The sequence below is a fragment of the Lissotriton helveticus genome, chromosome 3_1 (assembly GCF_964261635.1).
Source record: "Lissotriton helveticus chromosome 3_1, aLisHel1.1, whole genome shotgun sequence".
NCBI lineage: Eukaryota > Metazoa > Chordata > Amphibia > Caudata > Salamandridae > Lissotriton > Lissotriton helveticus.
The window spans coordinates 594,909,103-594,929,512 of record NC_136061.1 but is presented as its reverse complement, the minus strand read 5'-3'; the positions used below and the strand labels follow the sequence as shown (position 1 = coordinate 594,929,512).

At 47.1% G+C, this 20,410-nt stretch overlaps 1 protein-coding gene across 1 annotated transcript in view; it reads left to right on the top strand.

The window, feature by feature from the left end:
- The window catches only part of ACADL (acyl-CoA dehydrogenase long chain), a 563,007-nt gene that overhangs the window by 157,308 nt on the left and 385,289 nt on the right, over positions 1-20,410 (top strand). The window contains exon 5 of the mRNA XM_078680576.1: positions 9,971-10,037. Coding sequence (XP_078536702.1) covers positions 9,971-10,037 — 67 coding nt within the window. The remainder of the gene's footprint in view (positions 1-9,970; positions 10,038-20,410) is intronic.

Below are 20,410 nucleotides of genomic sequence, written 5' to 3'. Positions count from 1 at the left end.
ACAATGTCTTATACGCCTACCCTTTGGCCAATACCAATTCGGACCTCAAATTGATGCAATGTCACAACAAAAAAAAAAGGACAGAAGACCCAGCAAAAGCTATGGGTGTCATCCAACATCAATAGCAAAAAACAGCTTTTTGATGGACGCAATCTAGCTCAGCACCTAAAGCCGTTGATGGCACTTTAAGGCAACAGTACCAGCCAAAGTAGTCATTTCAGGAAATGCAGCAGCAGTTCAGGCAGGGTTAATACTGCTGATGGGCTTTCTATGGCTTGAGGTGTCCAAGGAAGAGGCATCTCTGCTGCCTAACAGTGACCTTCACTACATCCACCCTGATCATCCAGTAACTGCCAAGGGATGGCTGAGATTGTACCTTCCTCCAAAGGGAGGCTTTAACCTCTGATTAGAATGCGCATTGCCCAAACTATTGCCTGGAATCTCACACCACCCCTCCAAAATACCTGCTCCTACAAAATCAGCATGGACATCCTGGAAATTCTTGTTAGCGGTGGTCCAGAACTGATACGAGTGCTCTTTTTCAAGCACACATTAGAAATAGTGGCAGTACACCAACATTGATAAGGAGACATCTACTTCCTAATTCCTGAAAAGGAAAAAGCTATGTACCAAATCTTTTCTGCTACATTGCATCTAGTCATTCCAAAAGACAGCCTGGCAGGATGACATTCCTCTGCTGACGATAGGGGTATTCAATCTTTAGAACACCTTGTTAGCACTGGGGGTCTCTAGTTGGCAGAAGTATGCACCTTTGTCCAAGTAGGGACCCTGGCTTCTAGTTAGGGTAAGGGAGATACACACTCTGGATAACCCCTGCCCACCCACCCCCTTGGTGGTTTAATACGAGCAGGCAGGCTTATCCCAAAGGCAATGTGTAAAGTGTGTGTACTCAAAACATACAGTAATATAGTGAAAACACCACAAATGGACACCACACCAGTTTAGAAAACGAAAGTATCTTTATCTAAACTCAACAAGACCAAAATAACAAAAATCCATCATACATGTAGTAAAATAGCACTTTTAAACAGTTATTTCCAAAGTAAAGCTTGTAGAAAACAAATCGCTCCACCTGGGGCCATTACAACATCATTAAATCCAAAGTACAGCACAAACCGCGAGGTGCACAGCGATGGGAACGGAGTCACACAGACCCCCAAACAATAATTAACTTGGATAACGAAGTCTATGACGTTGCTTGGTGTCATGGAGGTGAGGCGTCGTTCCCAAGGTCGAGGCTGGCACCACTGACTGCCACGGGGGAGGCGAGGAGTCGTGTCTGCGAGGAGAAAAAGTGTTGAATTGAGGACAGGGGAATTCGGTGGCATCGGTTCCAGTGAATCGATGCTAAGTCGGTGAGTTTGTGGAATCCCCCTCAACGGTTATCATCAGCGCTATAACTGGATGCAGGCGGTGGCAGTGACTGAGTCAGGGCGAGCACTGGCGCCGGTAAGGCCGATAACTGTAGGCATCAGAGCTGTACTGCAGACCGGGTGATGCATCGTGCACTTCATGAGTGGTGCCTTTAGCCACGGTGTAGGTCACGGCGGCGTCACTAACGGCGTCGGTGATTCCAGCTCTCAGCAGCAGCAATAATCCCCAGAGGTCCAAAACTGGAACAGGCACCTGCGGGCAAGTCAGAACTCCCAGCACTGGAGTTCAAGGGAGCTGGTGGTGAAGTCTTTGTGTCCCTGAGACTTCAGAACAGCAGTCCCGCACACACAAGCCCTTGGAGATTCTTCTTAAAGCAGGTTTCTCAGAGGCAAAGTTCCAGTCTTTGTTATTTCCTTGGCAGAAGCATCAACAGCAGGCCAACCCCACACAGCACATAGCAAAGGGGCAGTACTCCTCCTCCTCACAGCTCTATAGCTCTTCTCCTTGGCAAAGGTTCCTCTTGAGTGCAGAAGTGATACTAAAGTTCTGTGGTTTAAGGTCCACTATTTATACCCCATTTTGTCTTTGTTCTTCTTTGTGCCAGGGTCTCTGAGCCCAGTCCAAACCAGTTATGTCCTCACTGGTGCAGAATGTCCATAGAGGGTGGAGGCAGGATTGTGCAAGGGAGACAGGTGCTAGGAAAACTCCTCTCACCACTCTAAATGCAGCCACGGCCTATTCGGTTCAGCTCTGAGTCGTACAGGAAGGGCCAGGCCCACCTCAAACTCCCCCCCACACCCCCCCCCCCCAAGTGACTGTCTACAGTGAATGCACATCACCAGCCCTTGTCACTCCAAAACCAGTCAGTCAGACAGTCCACAAACAGGCAGAGGCACACAGATTTGTTAAACAAGAAAATGCCTACTTTCTAAAAGTGGCATTTTCAAACACATGATTTAAAAAACATCTTCACTAAAATATATGTTATTAAATTCTGAGTTCAAAGAGGCTAAACGTTATTCCTCTATCTTGTCACTATGGGAATATATATTTGTAAGATGTTACAAAGTATCCCCCATGTTAGCTTTTAGGTCAGATAGCTTTTCAATAGTGAAAAACGAAATTCACAGTATTTCACTAGCAGGACATGTCACACACACCAGTACATGTCGTACCTTTCACATACACTGTACCTTGCCCATGGGGGTGCCTTGGGCCTACCTGAGGGTTGCCTTATATATAAGAAAAGGGAAGGTTAGGCCTGGCAAGTGGGTGCTTTTGCTAGGTCGACATGGCAGGTTTAAAACTGCACACAGACACTGCAATTGCAGGTCTGTGATATCTTTTCAGGGCTACTCATGTGAGTGTCACAATCAGTGCTCCAGGCCCACTAGTAGCATTTGATTTACTGGCCCTGGCACACTCAGTGCACTTTACTGGGGGCTTACCAGTAAATCAAATATGCCAATCTTGGATAACAAATCACAAGAGGAACAGCTAAAGCCAGAGAAATAGAGTATTAGAAATGGGCACTGGTAGCATCCTCAATATCGAATTTCGGAAAATGGCATATACACTACATGCATTTAATCCCTAGATATTTTGCCCAACAATATTATGGCAGGACGATATTTTTTACATACATTCCCTAGAGATGTGAATGGTTTGATCTTAGTTCTTTAACTTTTGGCACCTATAGTTTTGCTCTTCACTTTATAGATTAAAGCATACCAGTACCAGAGTGAAAGAAACAGGACAGAATGAACTTCACATGTATGACATGTGACCATTTGAACTTTCTGTACCCCACCAACCCCAAGTACTGGAAAAAACGACATTGAGTTGAGGGGCATGCAAGACCGGTGTGGCAACAACCGGTAGTGGAATCCAGGCACCTCCTAACACAGACCAAGATAACAACCACTCCTTGATCTACAATAACCCAGTCTGCGCCCAGTCGATTTCAGAAGACTCCTTGCCACACTTTTCTAAAAAGAATCCTCTTACATACATCAATGACTAAGATACTCGTCCTGGAAACAGTGAAAGAACCACAAATCCACTACTGATTTTACAGATTTAAAAGGCAATTCAGATGGCGAGCTGTTGTGAAATCATCAAATAAGGGGTTGCAAGTTACTTGGACTCTGTTTGCGATGCAAGTGTCGTATTAATGGCAGATTGTACACTATATAAATTACTTCATTATAGAAAACCTTCAGTGTCGCTGAATAAATGCGTGTGGGTCTTATATTTTCAAAAAACTCCTTTCATTGACCCCAAAGCCTGCTTTAAAAATAAAACTTTATTGAATAAAGCAAGGATACAAACTGATTGTGTTCGAGACTGCAATATATTTTAAAAAGTTAAGCCTCCATATACAAAGGGTAGTATACAGTGAAGCACTTGACTTGCTTATCATGGAGGTTTGTTTTAAAAGTCCCTAGCTGTTTAATCAAGCAATGAAAACAACAAAAGTAAAGTAATATACACAAAACTCCAACAACATAATTTGCGTTCTTCAAACCTGCTCCAACAATTGTTAAACAAATGTCATTGTTATTCAAAAACAATTAGATGTACCAAATAAATATACGTAATGCAACACCCCAAATTCATTGTCATTATTTAACCACAGCCTAGTTAAGAACAAGACCACAAAAACTAAATCTGCAGAGCACACCTTAATACTTAACTGCTTTTCCTGCAAATAGGGTGAAAACATCCGGTCTTGTAAATTAGTCGTAGAAAGGCTTCCATGTTCTAGTTTAAGATTGAAATGACTGAGCACCAGCACTTGTATACAGCTTGTGATTAAGGGCTAACACAAAGAATCCTGTTAAAGTAGGTGCTGCTGAAGTGTAGGATATGCAAGTTTCCTCCCTTGGAAGCATACTTGTGGCGCACAAATCCAATGCGCCACATTATTCAACAGGGTTGTAGCATTTGAAAAAAAGATGTACAGCGCTGTTTTGATGGATATTAATTGTGCGTTCTAAAGGAGTACCAGCCTTTTTAAATGCTGATCTTGGGAGATGAGGTGTTGTTTAGGCTAGAGCTGCTGACTTTGCCACTAGGGCTACAGCGGTTTGTGTATGTGCGGGAGGCTCGTGTAAACAACAACAAAGGAGTGACTAAGTGAAAAGCTAAATAAACCAAATAGTGATCAAAACAACTATGTTGTGATGTCCATCTTATTACTCCATATTTGGCATATGACAGCGTACATAGAAATCATACACACCACCACAAGTGCCTGTCTGAAGTATTTCCTAGTTGTCTCCCCGTGAATACCACTAATCCCCCTTCCTAGGAGGGCACCTCCTCTGGGAAATACTAACCCAAGAATATCAAAGGAGGGAAGGGAAAATCCCTACTTTTATGAAGGACCCTCACTCACCACTAATTGGTGACATGCTTCATCATTGGGTCCCCGCTGGGGTGACCGAATGCCCCCCCAGCGTGCTACAACGCCTGATTACAGCGGAGCGGGATGTGGTGAGTGTAACAGTGCCCAAATTAGAATGTGATAATAACTATGTGCCTAGGTATTAAAAAATGCAACGGTTGTAGCCTTTACAAAAGTCTTTAATAATGGCCAACCTGCATGGCATTAAAAACAAAGTGAATGGACTGACAATGTTCTAAGCTACGGAACCTGAGTCCTGTTAGATATCAAAAAATGGTCAACATGTTTCTGCTGCTTGGAGTGCAATTTGCTCAGCATTCATCAGTACCTACCAAATAAGTCCTCCGGTGGTGTGCGCGCGCTAAGGCGTATCCTCCTGTGAGGCTCTATGTGTGAAAAATATATAAAAATATATAAAAACTGGTATCCATGGTTATTCACTGCGATTTGCAGGAATATACAACAAACCTGTGTGGAGAAAGAAGACAAACAATAACACATAAGAGGACCTGAAATAATAAGTCCTGCGATGAAATGCGTTATTTCTGATTAATTGCCTTAAAAAGTTCAAAGGATATCGAAAATAAATGCCCCCATCGTGTCGAATTTACAATGGGAGGCCCTCCAACCAATGAGGAGTGCTTTCCATGATTAATGGGTACCCCACCATGGCCCGAATCATGATATCCGACCTTGGAGGTAAGGAAAGGCATCTAGCGCTAATGTTCAAGCTAATCCTGCTTAATTCGGCAAAATTCAATGTGAGCCAATATATTATTAAACTCGTCCTTTTGAGAAGAAACAACATCATATTTATAGATTATCGTCATACGTGGTGGCATACAAGAGTCAAAACAATGGAGGGAAAAGAGATCCCGCCCCTTAATTACAGGGAAGGTGGTAGTGGTATGGCAAAAGGTCATAAATGACTCACTTAGCGGATGGCGTCGACTCGCCCCTTCGGTAAGGACAGCGCGGGTGAACTTCACGCGGTGTCTCTCTAAAGAGACAAAATGGGCAAATGAAAACTCGTAGAGAAAATCAGTGCCCGTGTTGTCGATGGCTATTTATAAAAACACAAACGCTTACTTCAGCACTCGCGGCTCCTCGCGATATACCTGCTCTCTAGGCTGCTGTCTCCCGGAAATGCCGAGAGAGGGGAGGAGTGGGCTTTTATTGTATATTATTTCGATTAGTCGAGGCCGGTCACGTGGGTGGTGTGACGTCACCTCGCTGCCGTTCAGCCGAAGACCTTAAAGTGGCAGTATTACAAAAGAGGGATTCGGTACAGGGGTTCGAATCACGGTATTGACTCGGTCACGATTTCTTTTACACAGAAAATTAATTATTATAATCGTGACCCATGAGTTTGTATTACAATGCACACGGGGAGGTAGGAAATGAACTCCCGTGGTCTGGTAGCAGAATCAGAGGACGTTCCTCACACTGGCGCCCGATCTCAATACACCACGCAAATAGCGTGAGCCCTCGACTATGGGGGTAGTGTAACACAGGACACCAACCTGAACAGATGGGATCCAACGTGACAAATAGCGGCAGGAGAGACTACAGGGACAAAAGTGTGATCTAATGAAATGTGAAAGCCACAGAGTACATGAGGTAACACAGTTTAAGTCACTAATTAAAGGATCAGTTATCGTCTTAGCACACTGCCCCATGGTATGTCATCATTCAAACCGGTTTTGTTGGTACCGAGACGGTAGACCCAACGTTGTTCTTTCTCGAACAACCTAGCTTCCAACCCGCTCTCCAAATGCTCCAATACTGTCCATCGCAGGTCATTAGGTGTGTTGTAAAAAATGCGTTGTCAATTTAGTTGTTGCTTTTTTACAACGTATGTTACTACGATGTTCGCATATCCTGGTTTTTATGCGTCTAGATGTCATCCCTATATACTGTAGACTACATCTGCAGGTTACCAGGTACACGACGTTAGCGGTATTTTAATTTGTATGGCTACGTTGCTCCCAACGTGTGCCATCCGTCAGGTCCAGGAATTTTGTGTTGGAAGTGAGGTGGCAAACGTTGCAATTACCACACGGATAGTGTCCTGTAACTGGAGGAAACCCCCAGGCATTAAGAACACTCTGTACATGGTTACTTGTTACCACCTACCTTGGTCGTGTATGGACTGAAGAGTCTTTAAGACTGGAGGCTCTTTTATAAGAGAAAAGGGGCTTCTTCCAATTTGTCTTATTGCTGGTGATGATTCTCCAGTTTTTTGTGATGCATTTACTTACTGCATTTGACAGTGAATTAAAGGTTGTTACGCATGTCAAAGGGATCTCATCACTTCCTATTTTGGGGTTGTCATCCAACAGCACATCCCTTTGTTGGTTTCTAGCCCTCTTTTGACTCTTGTCTATTATGCCCTTGGGGTACCCTCTGCTTGTCAGTTTGGTAGTCAGTTCATTGGCCTGCTGCTTGTAGTCCGAGAGGTTGCTGCAATTCCGGCGTATCCTAAGATACTGCCCATACGGGAGATTCTCCCGTAGGGCCCGGGGATGGTAGCTGGTGAAGGTCAGCAAATTGTTCTTGGCAGTCGGCTTGTAAAAGGTCTTGGTCTCAAGCTGATTGCCAATCCTACTTATGCTGACATCCAAAAATGTTATTTTATCACGGGCATGCTCATGCGTAAATCTTAGGTGGTTATCGCACGTGTTAACCCAAGTGAAGAAATTGAATAACATTGTCTCCTCGCCCTGCCAAATCATGAGCACATCGTCTATATAGCGTTGCCATAAGATGATGTTCATGCCATATGGGTTCGCAGCACTCAGGATGTGGTTGGATTCAAAATTAAACACGTAAAGGCCCGCCACCGAACGGGCAAAAGTGCTGCCCATGGATGTCCCTGTAGCTTGCAGGTAGATCTTTCCTTCATGTTCGAAATAATTGCATTTCAGGGCATGGGTGGCACAGTCTACTATAAAATCACGAGTTGTATTGAAGTCCCAGGGAGCTCTGTCCAGTGCTTCCTTCACCACCTGGATGGTCTCGATATCCATCGTGACAAGGAAACAAGGCTCATCAGGTAAGGTGATCGTCCTGAGCAAGGAGAGGAGACTTTTCGTGTCTTTTAAATAAGTGCTAGTAGACTCAATGATAGGTCTCAAAAAATAGTCACAATATTTTGAAAGGGGCTCAAGAAGTGAACCCAACCCCGAGACGATGGGTCTCCCGGGGGGAGGTGACACATTCTTGTGGGTTTTTGGCAGTATGTAAAAATACGGAACGCGTCCCTCCGTGCGGGAGGCTCAACACCCTATAGATATATATATTTATATATATATATATCCCAAATACATGACCGCGGGAAAGCCTTGCTGGGTAGATGAGGAGGCGCAGTAGCTACCGTTCTGGAACTAAAATGCCATCAGCTGACTGAGCGTGCTTAGATGGAAATGCAGAACATCCAGAGCTAAAAGCACACGAGGGAGATGCCTGGAATCCGACTCTAGCAGGAAACGCAGCGACGGACGGGAGGTGGTTGGGGGCGGCACCGCGAGCTGAGTCAAAACAAAAAAAAAGTAGTGCTCCAAACCTACCTAAATGGTCACAAGTGAACTGATCCATGTAACATGGTCAGTCTCCAGGGCGGAAACAAAGAGCCAAAAGAGGACGAAGACAACAAAGGGACAATAAAAAAAAGCAAGATTATACCAGGGGCACTACAGGGAAACAATTAAAAGTGAGGGGTGTGCCCAAAGCCCATACAGTGAATACAGCATGTTTCTAAGACGGCGCAAGCGCGCTGCCTAGACTCGACCTAAAATGGGCATTTTCCTACAGTGTGCAGTATCTCTTGCACTTCTTGAATTTTTAAAGCACAATTCCAACAGTTTAGTGTCACCTCCATTCATTGTGCAGTCCAGGAATTATTTTCCTCCCAACTTCAAATGACCACAGCCTGTAGCTCAATTAAGTGGCAGTTAGATTTTGAGCTACATTGGGCGCACTGGTTGCACCATCATGAGGTAAAAAAGAAGTGGTCCTTTTGGGAATGTGGTTAGGCCTTTATAGGGCCTCTCCGAAAAACATGAATTGCCTTCACATATAATTGTTCACTCTGGGATTCCATCATAGTAAGCTCTTATATCTTCTCAAAGGTGGGCTTCTCTTCCTAATTACCATACTGAGTTCCCTAAGCGTTCATTAGTTTGAGTGGCTGTTTTAATGGAACACCTTCCCTGCCCTATAGGAAAGAGTTCTACAATCATGGGAAATAATTTGTGCACCTGTGGCTCATTAGAAGGACGACTATCTTCCCTCACCACTAATGAAGGTGACTTATCTTAATGCCTGGCCTGCCATGATTCTCAGTCTTAGACTTTCTAGCTCATGGCTATGCCTTCATGCAGAGCCTCAGTGAAACAACATCCAGTCTAGAAGGAGGTAGATAACTGTCCATGTGCAAACCTACCCAGGCTTGGTGGCTCTTGTGTGAGTATCACATGTTGCCAGACTACTATTGCCTTGTGGCATCCATATAGCGGTTGCCACCAAGTTCCAGTCCATATAAATGCGTTGGAGGACCAGACAACCCAGAGCACCGTGCTTTAGTGTCCTCCTCTGGGACTGCCTCAGGTCCAGCCCTGTTAGGGCTGTCTGTCTGTTAGTTTTCAGAGTGAGTGGGGAAGTAGAACTACCCCAGTCACAGAACCAACTATTTCGTAGGAAACAGTCACAGGAACAGATAAAGAGACTTGTCCTTCCTGATTAACATGTGATATCCACACGTGGTACCTTTGTAAGAAGAACATAATAATGTTATTGAACTCTTGACTTTTGCCAACCCATTTGTCCTTATTAAGTCTTGATTAGAAGGCCCTATAATAATGCCATAAACATAAATAAGTAATGGTGTGCTTCTTGTGTAGTCCTACTAGTGGAGAGAAAGCAATAAAGTAATGGTGTCTGTGGGTTTAAAATAATGGCATCATGAACAAGGCTTTCCAGGTAGACCATAAATGAGGTTTTGGTGGGTAATTGTACTGATTTGGTGGCTGGTTAGTGGGGTTGAAGTCAATGGGATTTGGCATGTGTTTGCTGAAAATGAGTGATATGTTGTCTTTTGAATATATAATTTTCTTCGTATTTTGTTTTAAATATATCATTTTCTTCCTATTTTGTTACGCATCCCAGTGATTTGCAAGGAGTTCGCACAAATGCAAAAAAAGATGGAAGTGACTGGATTCTAAATGGGAGCAAGGTAGGTCTGATGATGTCGGTGTGTTTTGCTGGTGCCTATTTAGGGATGGGGAACCAGACCGCAAGTTACTCAGAAGGGGTATTGCTTTGTAAGATCATTTACTTGGTTAGTATATGTGCTGCAGAGATTTATGCCAACCTAGAATAGTGTTCAATTCGATTATGTGCACATTCTAGCAGTATGAGTAATAGTAGTGTTCGTGTTCTTCAAGTGAACTTGTTGGATTAACTTGCCTGCTCATAATGAATTGTGAAGAGTAAGCCTCCGCTTGACAGGTGGTGTCCCACTGCCATAAAGCCTTGTAGCCTTCCTGAACTTAACGGCACTAGTTCAAATTATGAAAGATTAATTCTGCCTCAGATTTTCCAAGCTTGATAAGCTGAGTATCAGCGAATTGGGTATAGCTTTTAGGTGCCACAATATAATTCAGTTTGTTGTCTGGTCTGTGTTGTACTAATTAATTTAAATCTGGTATTTGGAAAAGGGCAATGCGTACACTTAACTGTATATGTTTAGATGTGAAACGACTGGTTTTGTTTCATAAGGAATTGTTTTCATATTCTTGAAAAAAGATAGAAGTCTGTTGTTCACTATAGCTAGCAACACAGCAGAGAGCATGTCGTGAGCATTAATTGATCATCTGTTTCCTCATCCCTTTCACTAGTTAATGTATGTTTTTCTACATGATGATGTAGTTTTTGTTAGATAATAATCTAAACTAAGTATACCAGTGTGGGGGTAGCATATCGAAAACATCAAGTAAAGTCCAGTTACTCTGACACATTTCTTATCACTTCAAGGCCATACCTGTCTCTGTCAAATTAGGATTATACATAACTTTATTTGTAGATTATAAATGTTGGACTTAGATCACACTTTGTAACTGAACATTCAGAGCTATGGCCTTTTTCTATATCCCCATTCCATTTTATGGAGTGTAAATTGTTTCAGGAGACAACCAAGATTTGAATCTGCATGTTCAGTACTTTAAAAATATAGAGATCAAACAACACTCATATAGCTGGGAAGGAGTGTTGAGCATGGAAATTAACCCAGGGAATGATAGTTGTGTGGGGTAAGCAGACTGCATATAAGTTCTTGTGTGTTATGTGATAATTCTCTTTACAAAATGATTTGTGTTTAGCTTCTTCCTGAAATGCAGGAGGGTCTGAGCAGTCAGTGTTGATGCTGGTCCATATCCTGAATGCAATAACGGAGAAGGCTTGTCTTCAAGCGTTGCTTTCCTCCAGGTGGGAGAGGACCAGAAGTGCACTCGGAAATTGTCTTCCAGGAGCAGGGATATTTTCGGGAGTGAGAGCTATTAACATGTTGTCTCCCTCAAGCCAAGGAAGGTCCCTTGGCTCGTCTTCATCATGAATATCAATGTTGCTAGATAGATTGAATGGTAACCGCACTGATAAATATTCAGCTCTTTTACTGATATCTGTTCGTGGACATGTGAGAGAGAGAGAGCATGTGCGAGAGTGTTCAGGCTGATGGGATGTAGTAATGGCTGAGTCTTAAAATAATGAAATTCACACGTTAAGGTCTAACCTTAGCCATAGCTCAATACCACTGTCTTCACTCACTTTAACTTCCACCCCGCCACATACATCTTTCCAAATCAAACAGGTTTTCACCCATACAATGCTAAACTGTGCAATATCCAATATCACAAATTGCATTAATTATTAAAACACATTGCCATCCATATATTCAAGTACAGCAACGTTTAACTCATATAACATATACATGTGGATGTTCATGCACAAGTCCATCCACTGGCATCTCTGACTAAAGATGTAATTACATGCAATGTCCTGCTTAAAAGAACTTTTAGTTCGAGGCATGTGAGCTGTAGATCACATGCTTTGCACACTCCTGCCATCTAGTGTTGGGTCCGAATGTTTGCAATTTGTTTTTCTTCAAAGAAGTCTTTCCAGTCACGAGGTAGGTGACTCTTCCTTTTGGTGATAGTGCGCATGTGCATCGATTCAATTGTTAGATTGATTTTTTCCACCATCGGGTTCGGAAGTGTATTGATGTGCTCCGGTTTGAAACTTACTTTTTGTTCCCCTTGGTGCGCAATCCACTCCAGTCTCGATAATATTGTTTTCGTACACATATCCCACTTCTCCGCATATCATATTAGTTGACAAAACTCATATATATTTTTTTTTAATTTCTTTTATTGTCGCAAGAATATAGATAATCAATACCAACAACTGTTCGCATTTGTGCCTACAACCCTGAGGCCGGCTTAAAAGGTGTCACATGCATGGTCTTCAAATATGCATTCTGCCCTACTCAGGTTTTCTTTATATTAATGGTCAGGTATGTTGTTGGATCCCTATGGATATGTTAGACATGTGCGTAATGAAAACTTGCATTTTGTGTTTTATGTACAACTAATAAACAACTCAACACGTGACTCAGTTATAACTCACAGAACTCACACCTTGCAGTTCAACCTCAACGCTACCCTGATGTATGTCATGCCCACAAGCCAAAGAAAGCTACACCCCCCTCCCTACCGCCCCCCGTCTGCTCCTATTGCATCAGACAAGGTTTGTACCCATTGTGCATGCCCTCTGCTATAGCCCTCGGCCGTCACTCAATTTCTTCCTCATCCTCTGAACTGTCAATATCATCCTCCGGCAAAGGGTCGCAAATGTCCCCTCTGTATGTGTTCCAGGATTGCCAAATTCCATTCCATTTACGCGGACTGGCTCTTGTTTTGTATACCGCCCTCTCTGTGAGCATGAGCATGTCCATATTTCTACTCCATTGTGCCAAGGTGGGGAGCTCGGCCGTCCCCCATTTTTGTGCAATATCCCGTTTAGCTGTCATGAGGCCTATCGTGACCCACAACCTACCGTAAAATGTTAAATCAGTAGGCCCCCAGACATTGAGCAAGCACACACGTGGGTCTAGTGTTAATGAGGTGTCAAGTGTTTGTGCGATGGTGCGGAGCACCCGCTGCCAATAACACACGATGCTAGTGCAGCTCCAGAGTGTGTGTATGAAAGTACCTTCCTCGCCGCATCCCCTTAGACAATACGGGTGATCCGCCCTCAGTAATTTATGTAGAGTAGTTCTCGTGTAGTATATCCTATGCAGGATTTTTAACTGTACCAGGCGGAACCTAGCCGATATGCCAGCTTCACGTGGGGAGGCAATAGCAGCATTCCATTCAGAGTCGTCGAAATCGCCGACATCCTCCACCCATTTCTCTTTTAGTTTCCCCAGGGGGTCAGGCATGTTATTAAGTAGCTTGCGGTAAGTTAATGATGTTGCTCCCTCTTGCATAAAGTCTGTGAGCAGGTGGTCTTCAAGCGGGGAAGACTCTGGTGGTGTGGTGTTCTGAGGGATCACTGCCTGGAGGGCATGCCTAATTTGAATGTATCTAAACAGTTCATTGTCCCCTAATTCGTATTGTTCCTGAAGGGACGTAAATGGAATCACCCCCTCTCTGGACCACATGTCTCCCACTGTTGAGATCCCGATGTTGTCCCACTGGGTAAAGCCCTTAGTATGCCTCAAGTGCCCCAGTGCTTTGGAGTCCCACAGTGGAGTGAGTTTCGTAATGATCCCTTCCCAGCGTAGTTTTGTGTGCGCCTTGTACCATAGCTGTACGGTATGCTTAGTGGGTCCTATCAATTTCGCCGCAGCACCCTTGTGATACAGAGGCGCCAGTAGGGTGTGAGTGCCTAGTTGTGCTCTGTCCGCCTGAAATGCCGGGTCGTCCTGTGGGGCATGCATCCATTGATTTATAACCTTGAGTTGGGCCGCCCAGTAGTACAGTTGCACGTTAGGCAGTGCAATCCCGCCATCGAACCAGCTCCTGTTGAGCTTCACGTGGGCTATTTGGGCCGGGCGATTCCCCCATAATAGACTCGACATCAGCGCTGTCACCCTCTGAAAGAAGCTGGTGGGTATGAGCGTTGGAGTGTTTTCAAGTATGTATAAAAAGCGCGGCAGTGCCATCATTTTAAATAATGCTGCTCTGCCTAGCAATGTCAATGGAAGCTCCTTCCAGTGTTGTACGTCATTGCGCAGCCGTACGAGAGGGGGTTGTAGATTAAGAGTAATGAAGTCTGTGGCCTCTCGGGTAATATGTATTCCTAGGTATTTAAAGGAAGTGCCAGCCATTTCCAGAGGGCAAGACTCCGGAAGGGCCGGGATCGGTCCCCTAAGCTCGTAAAGTGTCGATTTCGACCAATTGATAGTGTAGCCGGACAGCCGCCCATGTGAGTTGCATAATGTGAGGAGGTTCGGGAGACTACTTCCCAGGTCTGTGAGGTAAATCAACATGTCGTCCGCGTACAAGGACACCCTGTCTTCCCAACTATCATCCCATTTAATCCCTTTCAATTGTGGCGTCTTTCGAATAGTAACTGCCAGCCGCTCTAGGACCAACGCGAAAAGGAGGGGTGAGAGCGGGCAACCCTGTCTAGTTCCTCGCGCCAAACGTATATCACGCGATATGTGTCCATTTGCCACTACTCTTGCCACTGGGTCTTTGTACAATAATCTGATCCATGCGATAAAGGTGCGCCCAAATCCCATGCGGGTGAGTACTGCGAATAGGTAGTTCCAATCCACCATATCGAACGCCATTTTGGCATCTAAGGACAGTATTGCAGCCGGTTCTTTCAACAGTGGGGTTCTCGCCAATACTCCCTGCACTCTACGAAGATTCAATGCCGTGCTTCTGTGCGGCATAAATCCAGATTGGTCCGGGTGGATCAGCTGGGTTAAGCACGGCATGAGTCTGTTTGCCAACTATTTCGCTAGAATTTTCGCTTCAGGGTTCAGGAGTGAGATAGGCCTATATGACTTACATTCGTTAGGCAGTTTACCCGGTTTTGGAATGGCCACTATGGTCGCCATCCGCTGGTCTGGGGGCAATGTACCCTTCCCTCTACTCTCCTCGAACATCTGAAGAAGGGGGGCACTCAGGGATTCCGACATCGTTTTAAACCATTCAATGGGCACCCCATTTGGGCCTAGAGCCTTGCCTGAGTGGAGCGCATTAATAGCCAACTGAATTTCGTCAGTTGTCAGAGCGGCATCAAGGTCTTTTGCCGCCTCCTCCGTCAGCGTTGGTATGGATACATGATTAAGAGCCTCCCGAGCCTCTTCTTCGGTCACAAGTACCGCGGGGGTGTATACCTCAGAAAAGTAATCGGCCAACACGTCAACAATGTCTTCCGGCCTGGTATGCACTGTCCCATGTGAGTCTGTAATTTGCAATATATTCCTGTTACCCCCCTGTTTTCTATCGAGCCATGCCAAGAGTTTGCTAGCTTTGTCCCCAATATCGTACACCCTGTGTTTGGTGGCTGCAATATCCGCCAAGGTTAATTGCCTCAGGTGGTCGTCGAGGCGACGCTGATGCAATTGTAGTGAGTGTAGTGTGTCATCCGATGGATCCGCCATATGGGCAGTGTTGGCCCTTTCTAAATCTAATTCCAGTTCTGAAGCTTCCCTCCCTTGCGTTCTCTTGTGGTGCGTGATCGCTTCAATGGCTTGCCCTCTGAACACTGTTTTATAAGCCTCCCATAGTATGGAAGGCGATTGTACCGAAGACCGATTTTCTTCAAAATAATATCGGGTAGCTTTCTTTAGTTCCGTACTAATAGATGGAATCCTAAGATACCCTGGAAAGATTGGATAGATCCTCTTGCGCGTTTTCCCTAAACTAGACACGATCAAAGTAATCGGTGAATGATCCGAAATACCCCTCGGTTGTATCTGTGCTTCGTCTATGGTAAGAAGACCGTTTCCTAATGTGAGGAAGTAATCTATCCGTGAGAGGCTATTGTGTGTAGCCGAGTAATAGGTGTATTGCTGTTGTTCGGGGTGTAACAGGCGCCACACATCCACCAACCCTTGCGCTTCCAGAAAACTATGAAGCTTACTGGGACCTTCTGTGTACGTTCGTATCGGGAATCGATCAAGAGTGTTATGCAGTATTGTGTTAAAGTCTCCCCCAATGATTAAGTCCCCGTCAGGGAGACTCAAGAGGAACTTGCCGAGGTCTGGCAGCGCCACGGCATGCAGCGCCGGCGGGATGTAGACCGACACCACATTCAATGGCCTGCCTTCCCACTGGCCATGAACCGCCGCGAAGCGGCCCTGATCGTCTGTCTTGGTGGACTTCACAATGTATTGGGAGGATTTTCGTAGCAGTATGCCAGTACCGCGGGATCCCGAGGTGAATTCCGCGTGTGCAATCATGCGGTAACCCCTTCTATCCATCGCCCGTGTGGCCGCACCCACTAAGTGTGTCTCCTGTACCAGAACCAGGGCAGGACCCAACCTCTTAATTCCTTGGTTAACCAGGCCCCTTTTGATCTTATCGCCCAGTCCCCTAACGTTCCATGACATGATTTGTAGCGGGGTTATCGGGGCGAGGCTATCTATCCTGGCCATGGCGGTGGCTTGTCATGGGGCCCAAGTAGTGTCCCCGGATTCATTCCCTCCTGTATCCCGTGGGAAGTACTGATGTGGGGGCTAGCCCATCTCCTCGTGCATTGGGCATTGTGTCTGTTAAGGAGCAAAGCAGGCATATCGCCAGCATGCCTACTGTCGTGTGCCTGTACGCGAGTCTTGTGACGTTGTGTGTTGATAGTGCCGTAATACATAGTGTGATTGTGAGTCAAGCCTTGAACCTTTAGGACCAACTGATCCCGAACATGAACCCTTCCCCTTCCCTGAAACGCCCCCCTCCCTGCCCCCCTGCTATACGGACTCAAAACTGCCCGCCCCCCCCAACTTAGCAGAGTGCATGCCCCATTCCCACAACAGTTTACTTGCGCGCTGGGGTAAAGGACGCTCCGAAGTCAGCGGCCCCTCAGTCTCTTCCCCGGATGTCCAGCGCCCAGTGTCCAGTGGCCGGACGACCTTTCTGGTGCCGGTTAGATCTCCGAGGGTGTGTGTCCGTTCGCCATCCCTCCAGCCATTCTCGCGCGGATTCCGGGGTTCGAAGAACCATGTTCTATTGTCTGCAACAACCCGCAACCTAGCCGGGAAGAGCATTGAATATGGGAGTTCTCTTGCCCTAAGTTCTTTCTTTACTTCGAAGAAGGTTCTTCTCCTGTGTGCGACATCCGCCGTGTAGTCTGGGAAGAAAGCCACAGTGGTGTTCTGTAGTCTAATAGGGGGGGGGACCGTGCTGCCTGCAGGATGGCATCCCGGTCCCGGAAATTGAACAGTCGGGCAACAATTGGTCGTGGGGTCGCCCCCGGTTTAGGTTGGCCACCTGGCACGCGGTGCGCCCTCTCCACAGAAAAGAAGGCGGACAGTCCCTTTGGTTTAAGTTCCTTCGTAATCAGGTTTTCAACGTACAAGTCCATGGCTCTCGTGCCTTCCGACTCCGGCACGCCAATAATGCGGATGTTATTCCGTCTAGAGCGCCCTTCCCGCTCGTCGAGTATTTCACGCAGAACCTTGTTGTCTGTCGCCAACTTTTCCACCGCCTGCTGAAGGTCAGACACGTCCTCCACCAGGGATTTTGTTACCACTTCCATGGCGTTTACCTTCTCCGTCATTTTATGGAAGTCTGCCCTGAGCAGGGTTACATCGGTGGAAATCGAGCCCACTGTAGTTTGTAAATGTGCCAAGGCCTGCATCACATCGTCCAGCGTCGCCTTCTTGCCCCCTGATGCTTCCGTGGTTTTTCCGGTTGTCCCCGTCCCCACGATCGGGGAGGTGGTTGGTTTGTCGCAAGCGTAGCGGTCTATTCGGGTCTGCGTGGTGCCAGACTTTTGTCCCCTCCCCGCCATGCCTGCGGTCTTCGCGGTCTTCAGGTACTCCTGACCCAGAGGATCGCCTCCTCCTGCTATCGTTATTGTGTGTTGAGGTCGTCGCCTGAGTTCGTGGTCAGGCAGGGCACTTCACCACCGTCCAGGGGGGTCAGCGAGCCAAGGTCTGCAGATCCGCAAAGTCTCTTTTGCGCCAGGCGTGGTCTATAGGCTGAGATCCGTTCTACAGTGGTGAATGTACCCAGCTTTTCTCAGCAGGAAGCGCGCCGCCGACCAGTTCCAGCGCAGGGCCTGAATTGACTTGTATGGGGTCGTCCGCGTGCGGCACCGTGCAGGGGGTGCCAAACGAGCCGTCGCCGCCTCGGTTTCAAAGGACGTGTGTAGGCAACGGGCGGGTGGATCCACCCGCTGGGCGAATCAGGGCGCGCTGCTCCTCGAGTGGTAGATCTCGGTGTGTTGCTGTGGCAATAGTTCCCCCCTACGTCGCCGCGCGGGACCAGTGCCTGAGGCGTGTCACATGTCCCCCTGTTACCTCCAAATCCCAGTTCCGTATATTTGATCGAAGGTCCCGCCGGTTGGTGGTATATTCGGGGGGGGTGTCTGTCTCCCCAGCGCCACGCGGTCTGAGTTGTTGGCCCCACCGGTGGAGGTCGAAGTAGGATGTGAGCGGCTATCAGTCACGTCCACCGAGCCCTTTATCTTGGAGGGCTTGATGAATCCTGCGCCCTTCCGGTGTACACCCAGTCGTCCGGCCCGTGTAAGAGTGTTCACCCTCCGCAATCACCGCGTCTCACAACGCCTGGGCCAGAGCTCTCGGTCAGTTTTCAATTCGCGCCTGGCGAGCAGCGACCCACACTGTGCGAAATGGCGGCTCCCTTCCACAGTCCGCAATCTTCCCTCTCACCGGGCCGCTGCGCCTGACGCGGCCACCGGGGTGAAGGGAGAGGAGAGTAGACACCGTTTCCGTTTCTCCAGTGGCGATCCGAGGGGTATTGATTGGGGCACTCTCCGGATCTCCGCACTCCCTCGATGAGCAGGGGCACTTCCGGCGAGGGTCCCCCGGAGTATCCCCACTTCCTGTCGGGCACGGCCGTCAGGACAGTCCCCGGTCTGCTTAGTCCCAGTGGGCCTGTCTGCAGCTGCAACGGCCGTCGGTTTCCAGACTTCGGATTTAGACACCGCTCACCGCCGTTTGCTCCGCCCGGTCCTGGGCTCTGGTTCCCTCCTGCAGGGATGTAAGATTGTGCCGGATCGCTTGCCGGATCGTCGGAGAGGCCGCCTTAACTACGGAGCCTGTCCCTTATGCTGCCGCCATCATCGGCTGCTAGCCACGCCCCCACAAAACTCATATTTAAATCGGAAAACTCGTGGAAGGCCATTGGGCCTCACCACGTCGGCCACCTCTCAGTCGAAGGAACGGACTCCATTCAAATACTGTCTTCGGAGATTACGATGCGTACGACCTGTATCTATTTCGGTATCGTACTCTGACATGGAAGAACACATGCTGCAAGGTCAACATAACGTGAGTACTGAACACCTCTTGCCCCAAATACCTATTCAGCCCAAGCAAAAGGTTCCGGTCCCGCCGAAAAGAGGTTTCCAACACTCGCCTTCTGACTTGGCACCGAAACATGCACCAAAGCCTTCCGGCTCAGGATCGAGTTGACTAAATTCGGGCACCGAGCCGAAACCTTCGGGCTCAAAGCTTACAAAGGTCCACGTACACTCTCAATGTACTCAAAGGCATGCAGACGATATATTCAAAGATCCTGTTCGTGCTCGCATGCTCTCCCCCAGGATAGACAAAAAGTACAAGCCTGTCCATCAGATCCAGTTTTTAGGTCTCGCCTATTCCATTCCGCAGGAATGAATATGCGAGTCTAATGCCACTAAACCACTGGGCTCTTAAAAGGCTCCCCAAAGCGGATTTTCAACAGTTCACGTGAATCACGTGACCACAAGCACGCGCATTTCCCCACATGAAAGGCATCAGCCTCCCTCCCCTAATTATTCACTTCACTTTTAACGGCCGCAGGCCGTGACTCGCATTTCTACTCCCCCCTGCATCAGCCTCCCACAGGCTTCCCTCCCCATGACTTCAAAGGCTCCCCTAGCGTGCGCTCGGCCGGCCTCTGGCATTTCTCCTCCCCTAATTATTCACTTCACTTTTCACGGCCGCCAGGCCGTGACTCACTCGCATTTCTCCTCCCACCAGCCCATCGCAGCCTGCCCAGCCTGTGCCGTCTCTCCCTACCCCTTAACCCTGCCCCCACCACCTCTCGATATTGCTGCTTGTTTTATATTTAATTCAGTTTCCCTGTCTGCACTCACTTGCTGGCAACTGACTCCATGTAACAAATGTTTCTGAACTTCAGCCTATTTACTTTCCTGGTTTTCTTTCCGTTCTCCCTTCGTATCCCCCCTCACCCCCTCCTCACTTTTTATCTCTCCCTCGCTCTTTCTCCCTCATTTCTCTCCAACTCTAGCCCTTCGTATCCCTCTTTCCTTATGGAGTGCTTACTTGTCCCTCCCCACCTCTCCCTCGTCCCTCTGTGCTGTGGTGCTGTCCTCTCGTCCTCTAGGATAGCGGGCAGCAACCGA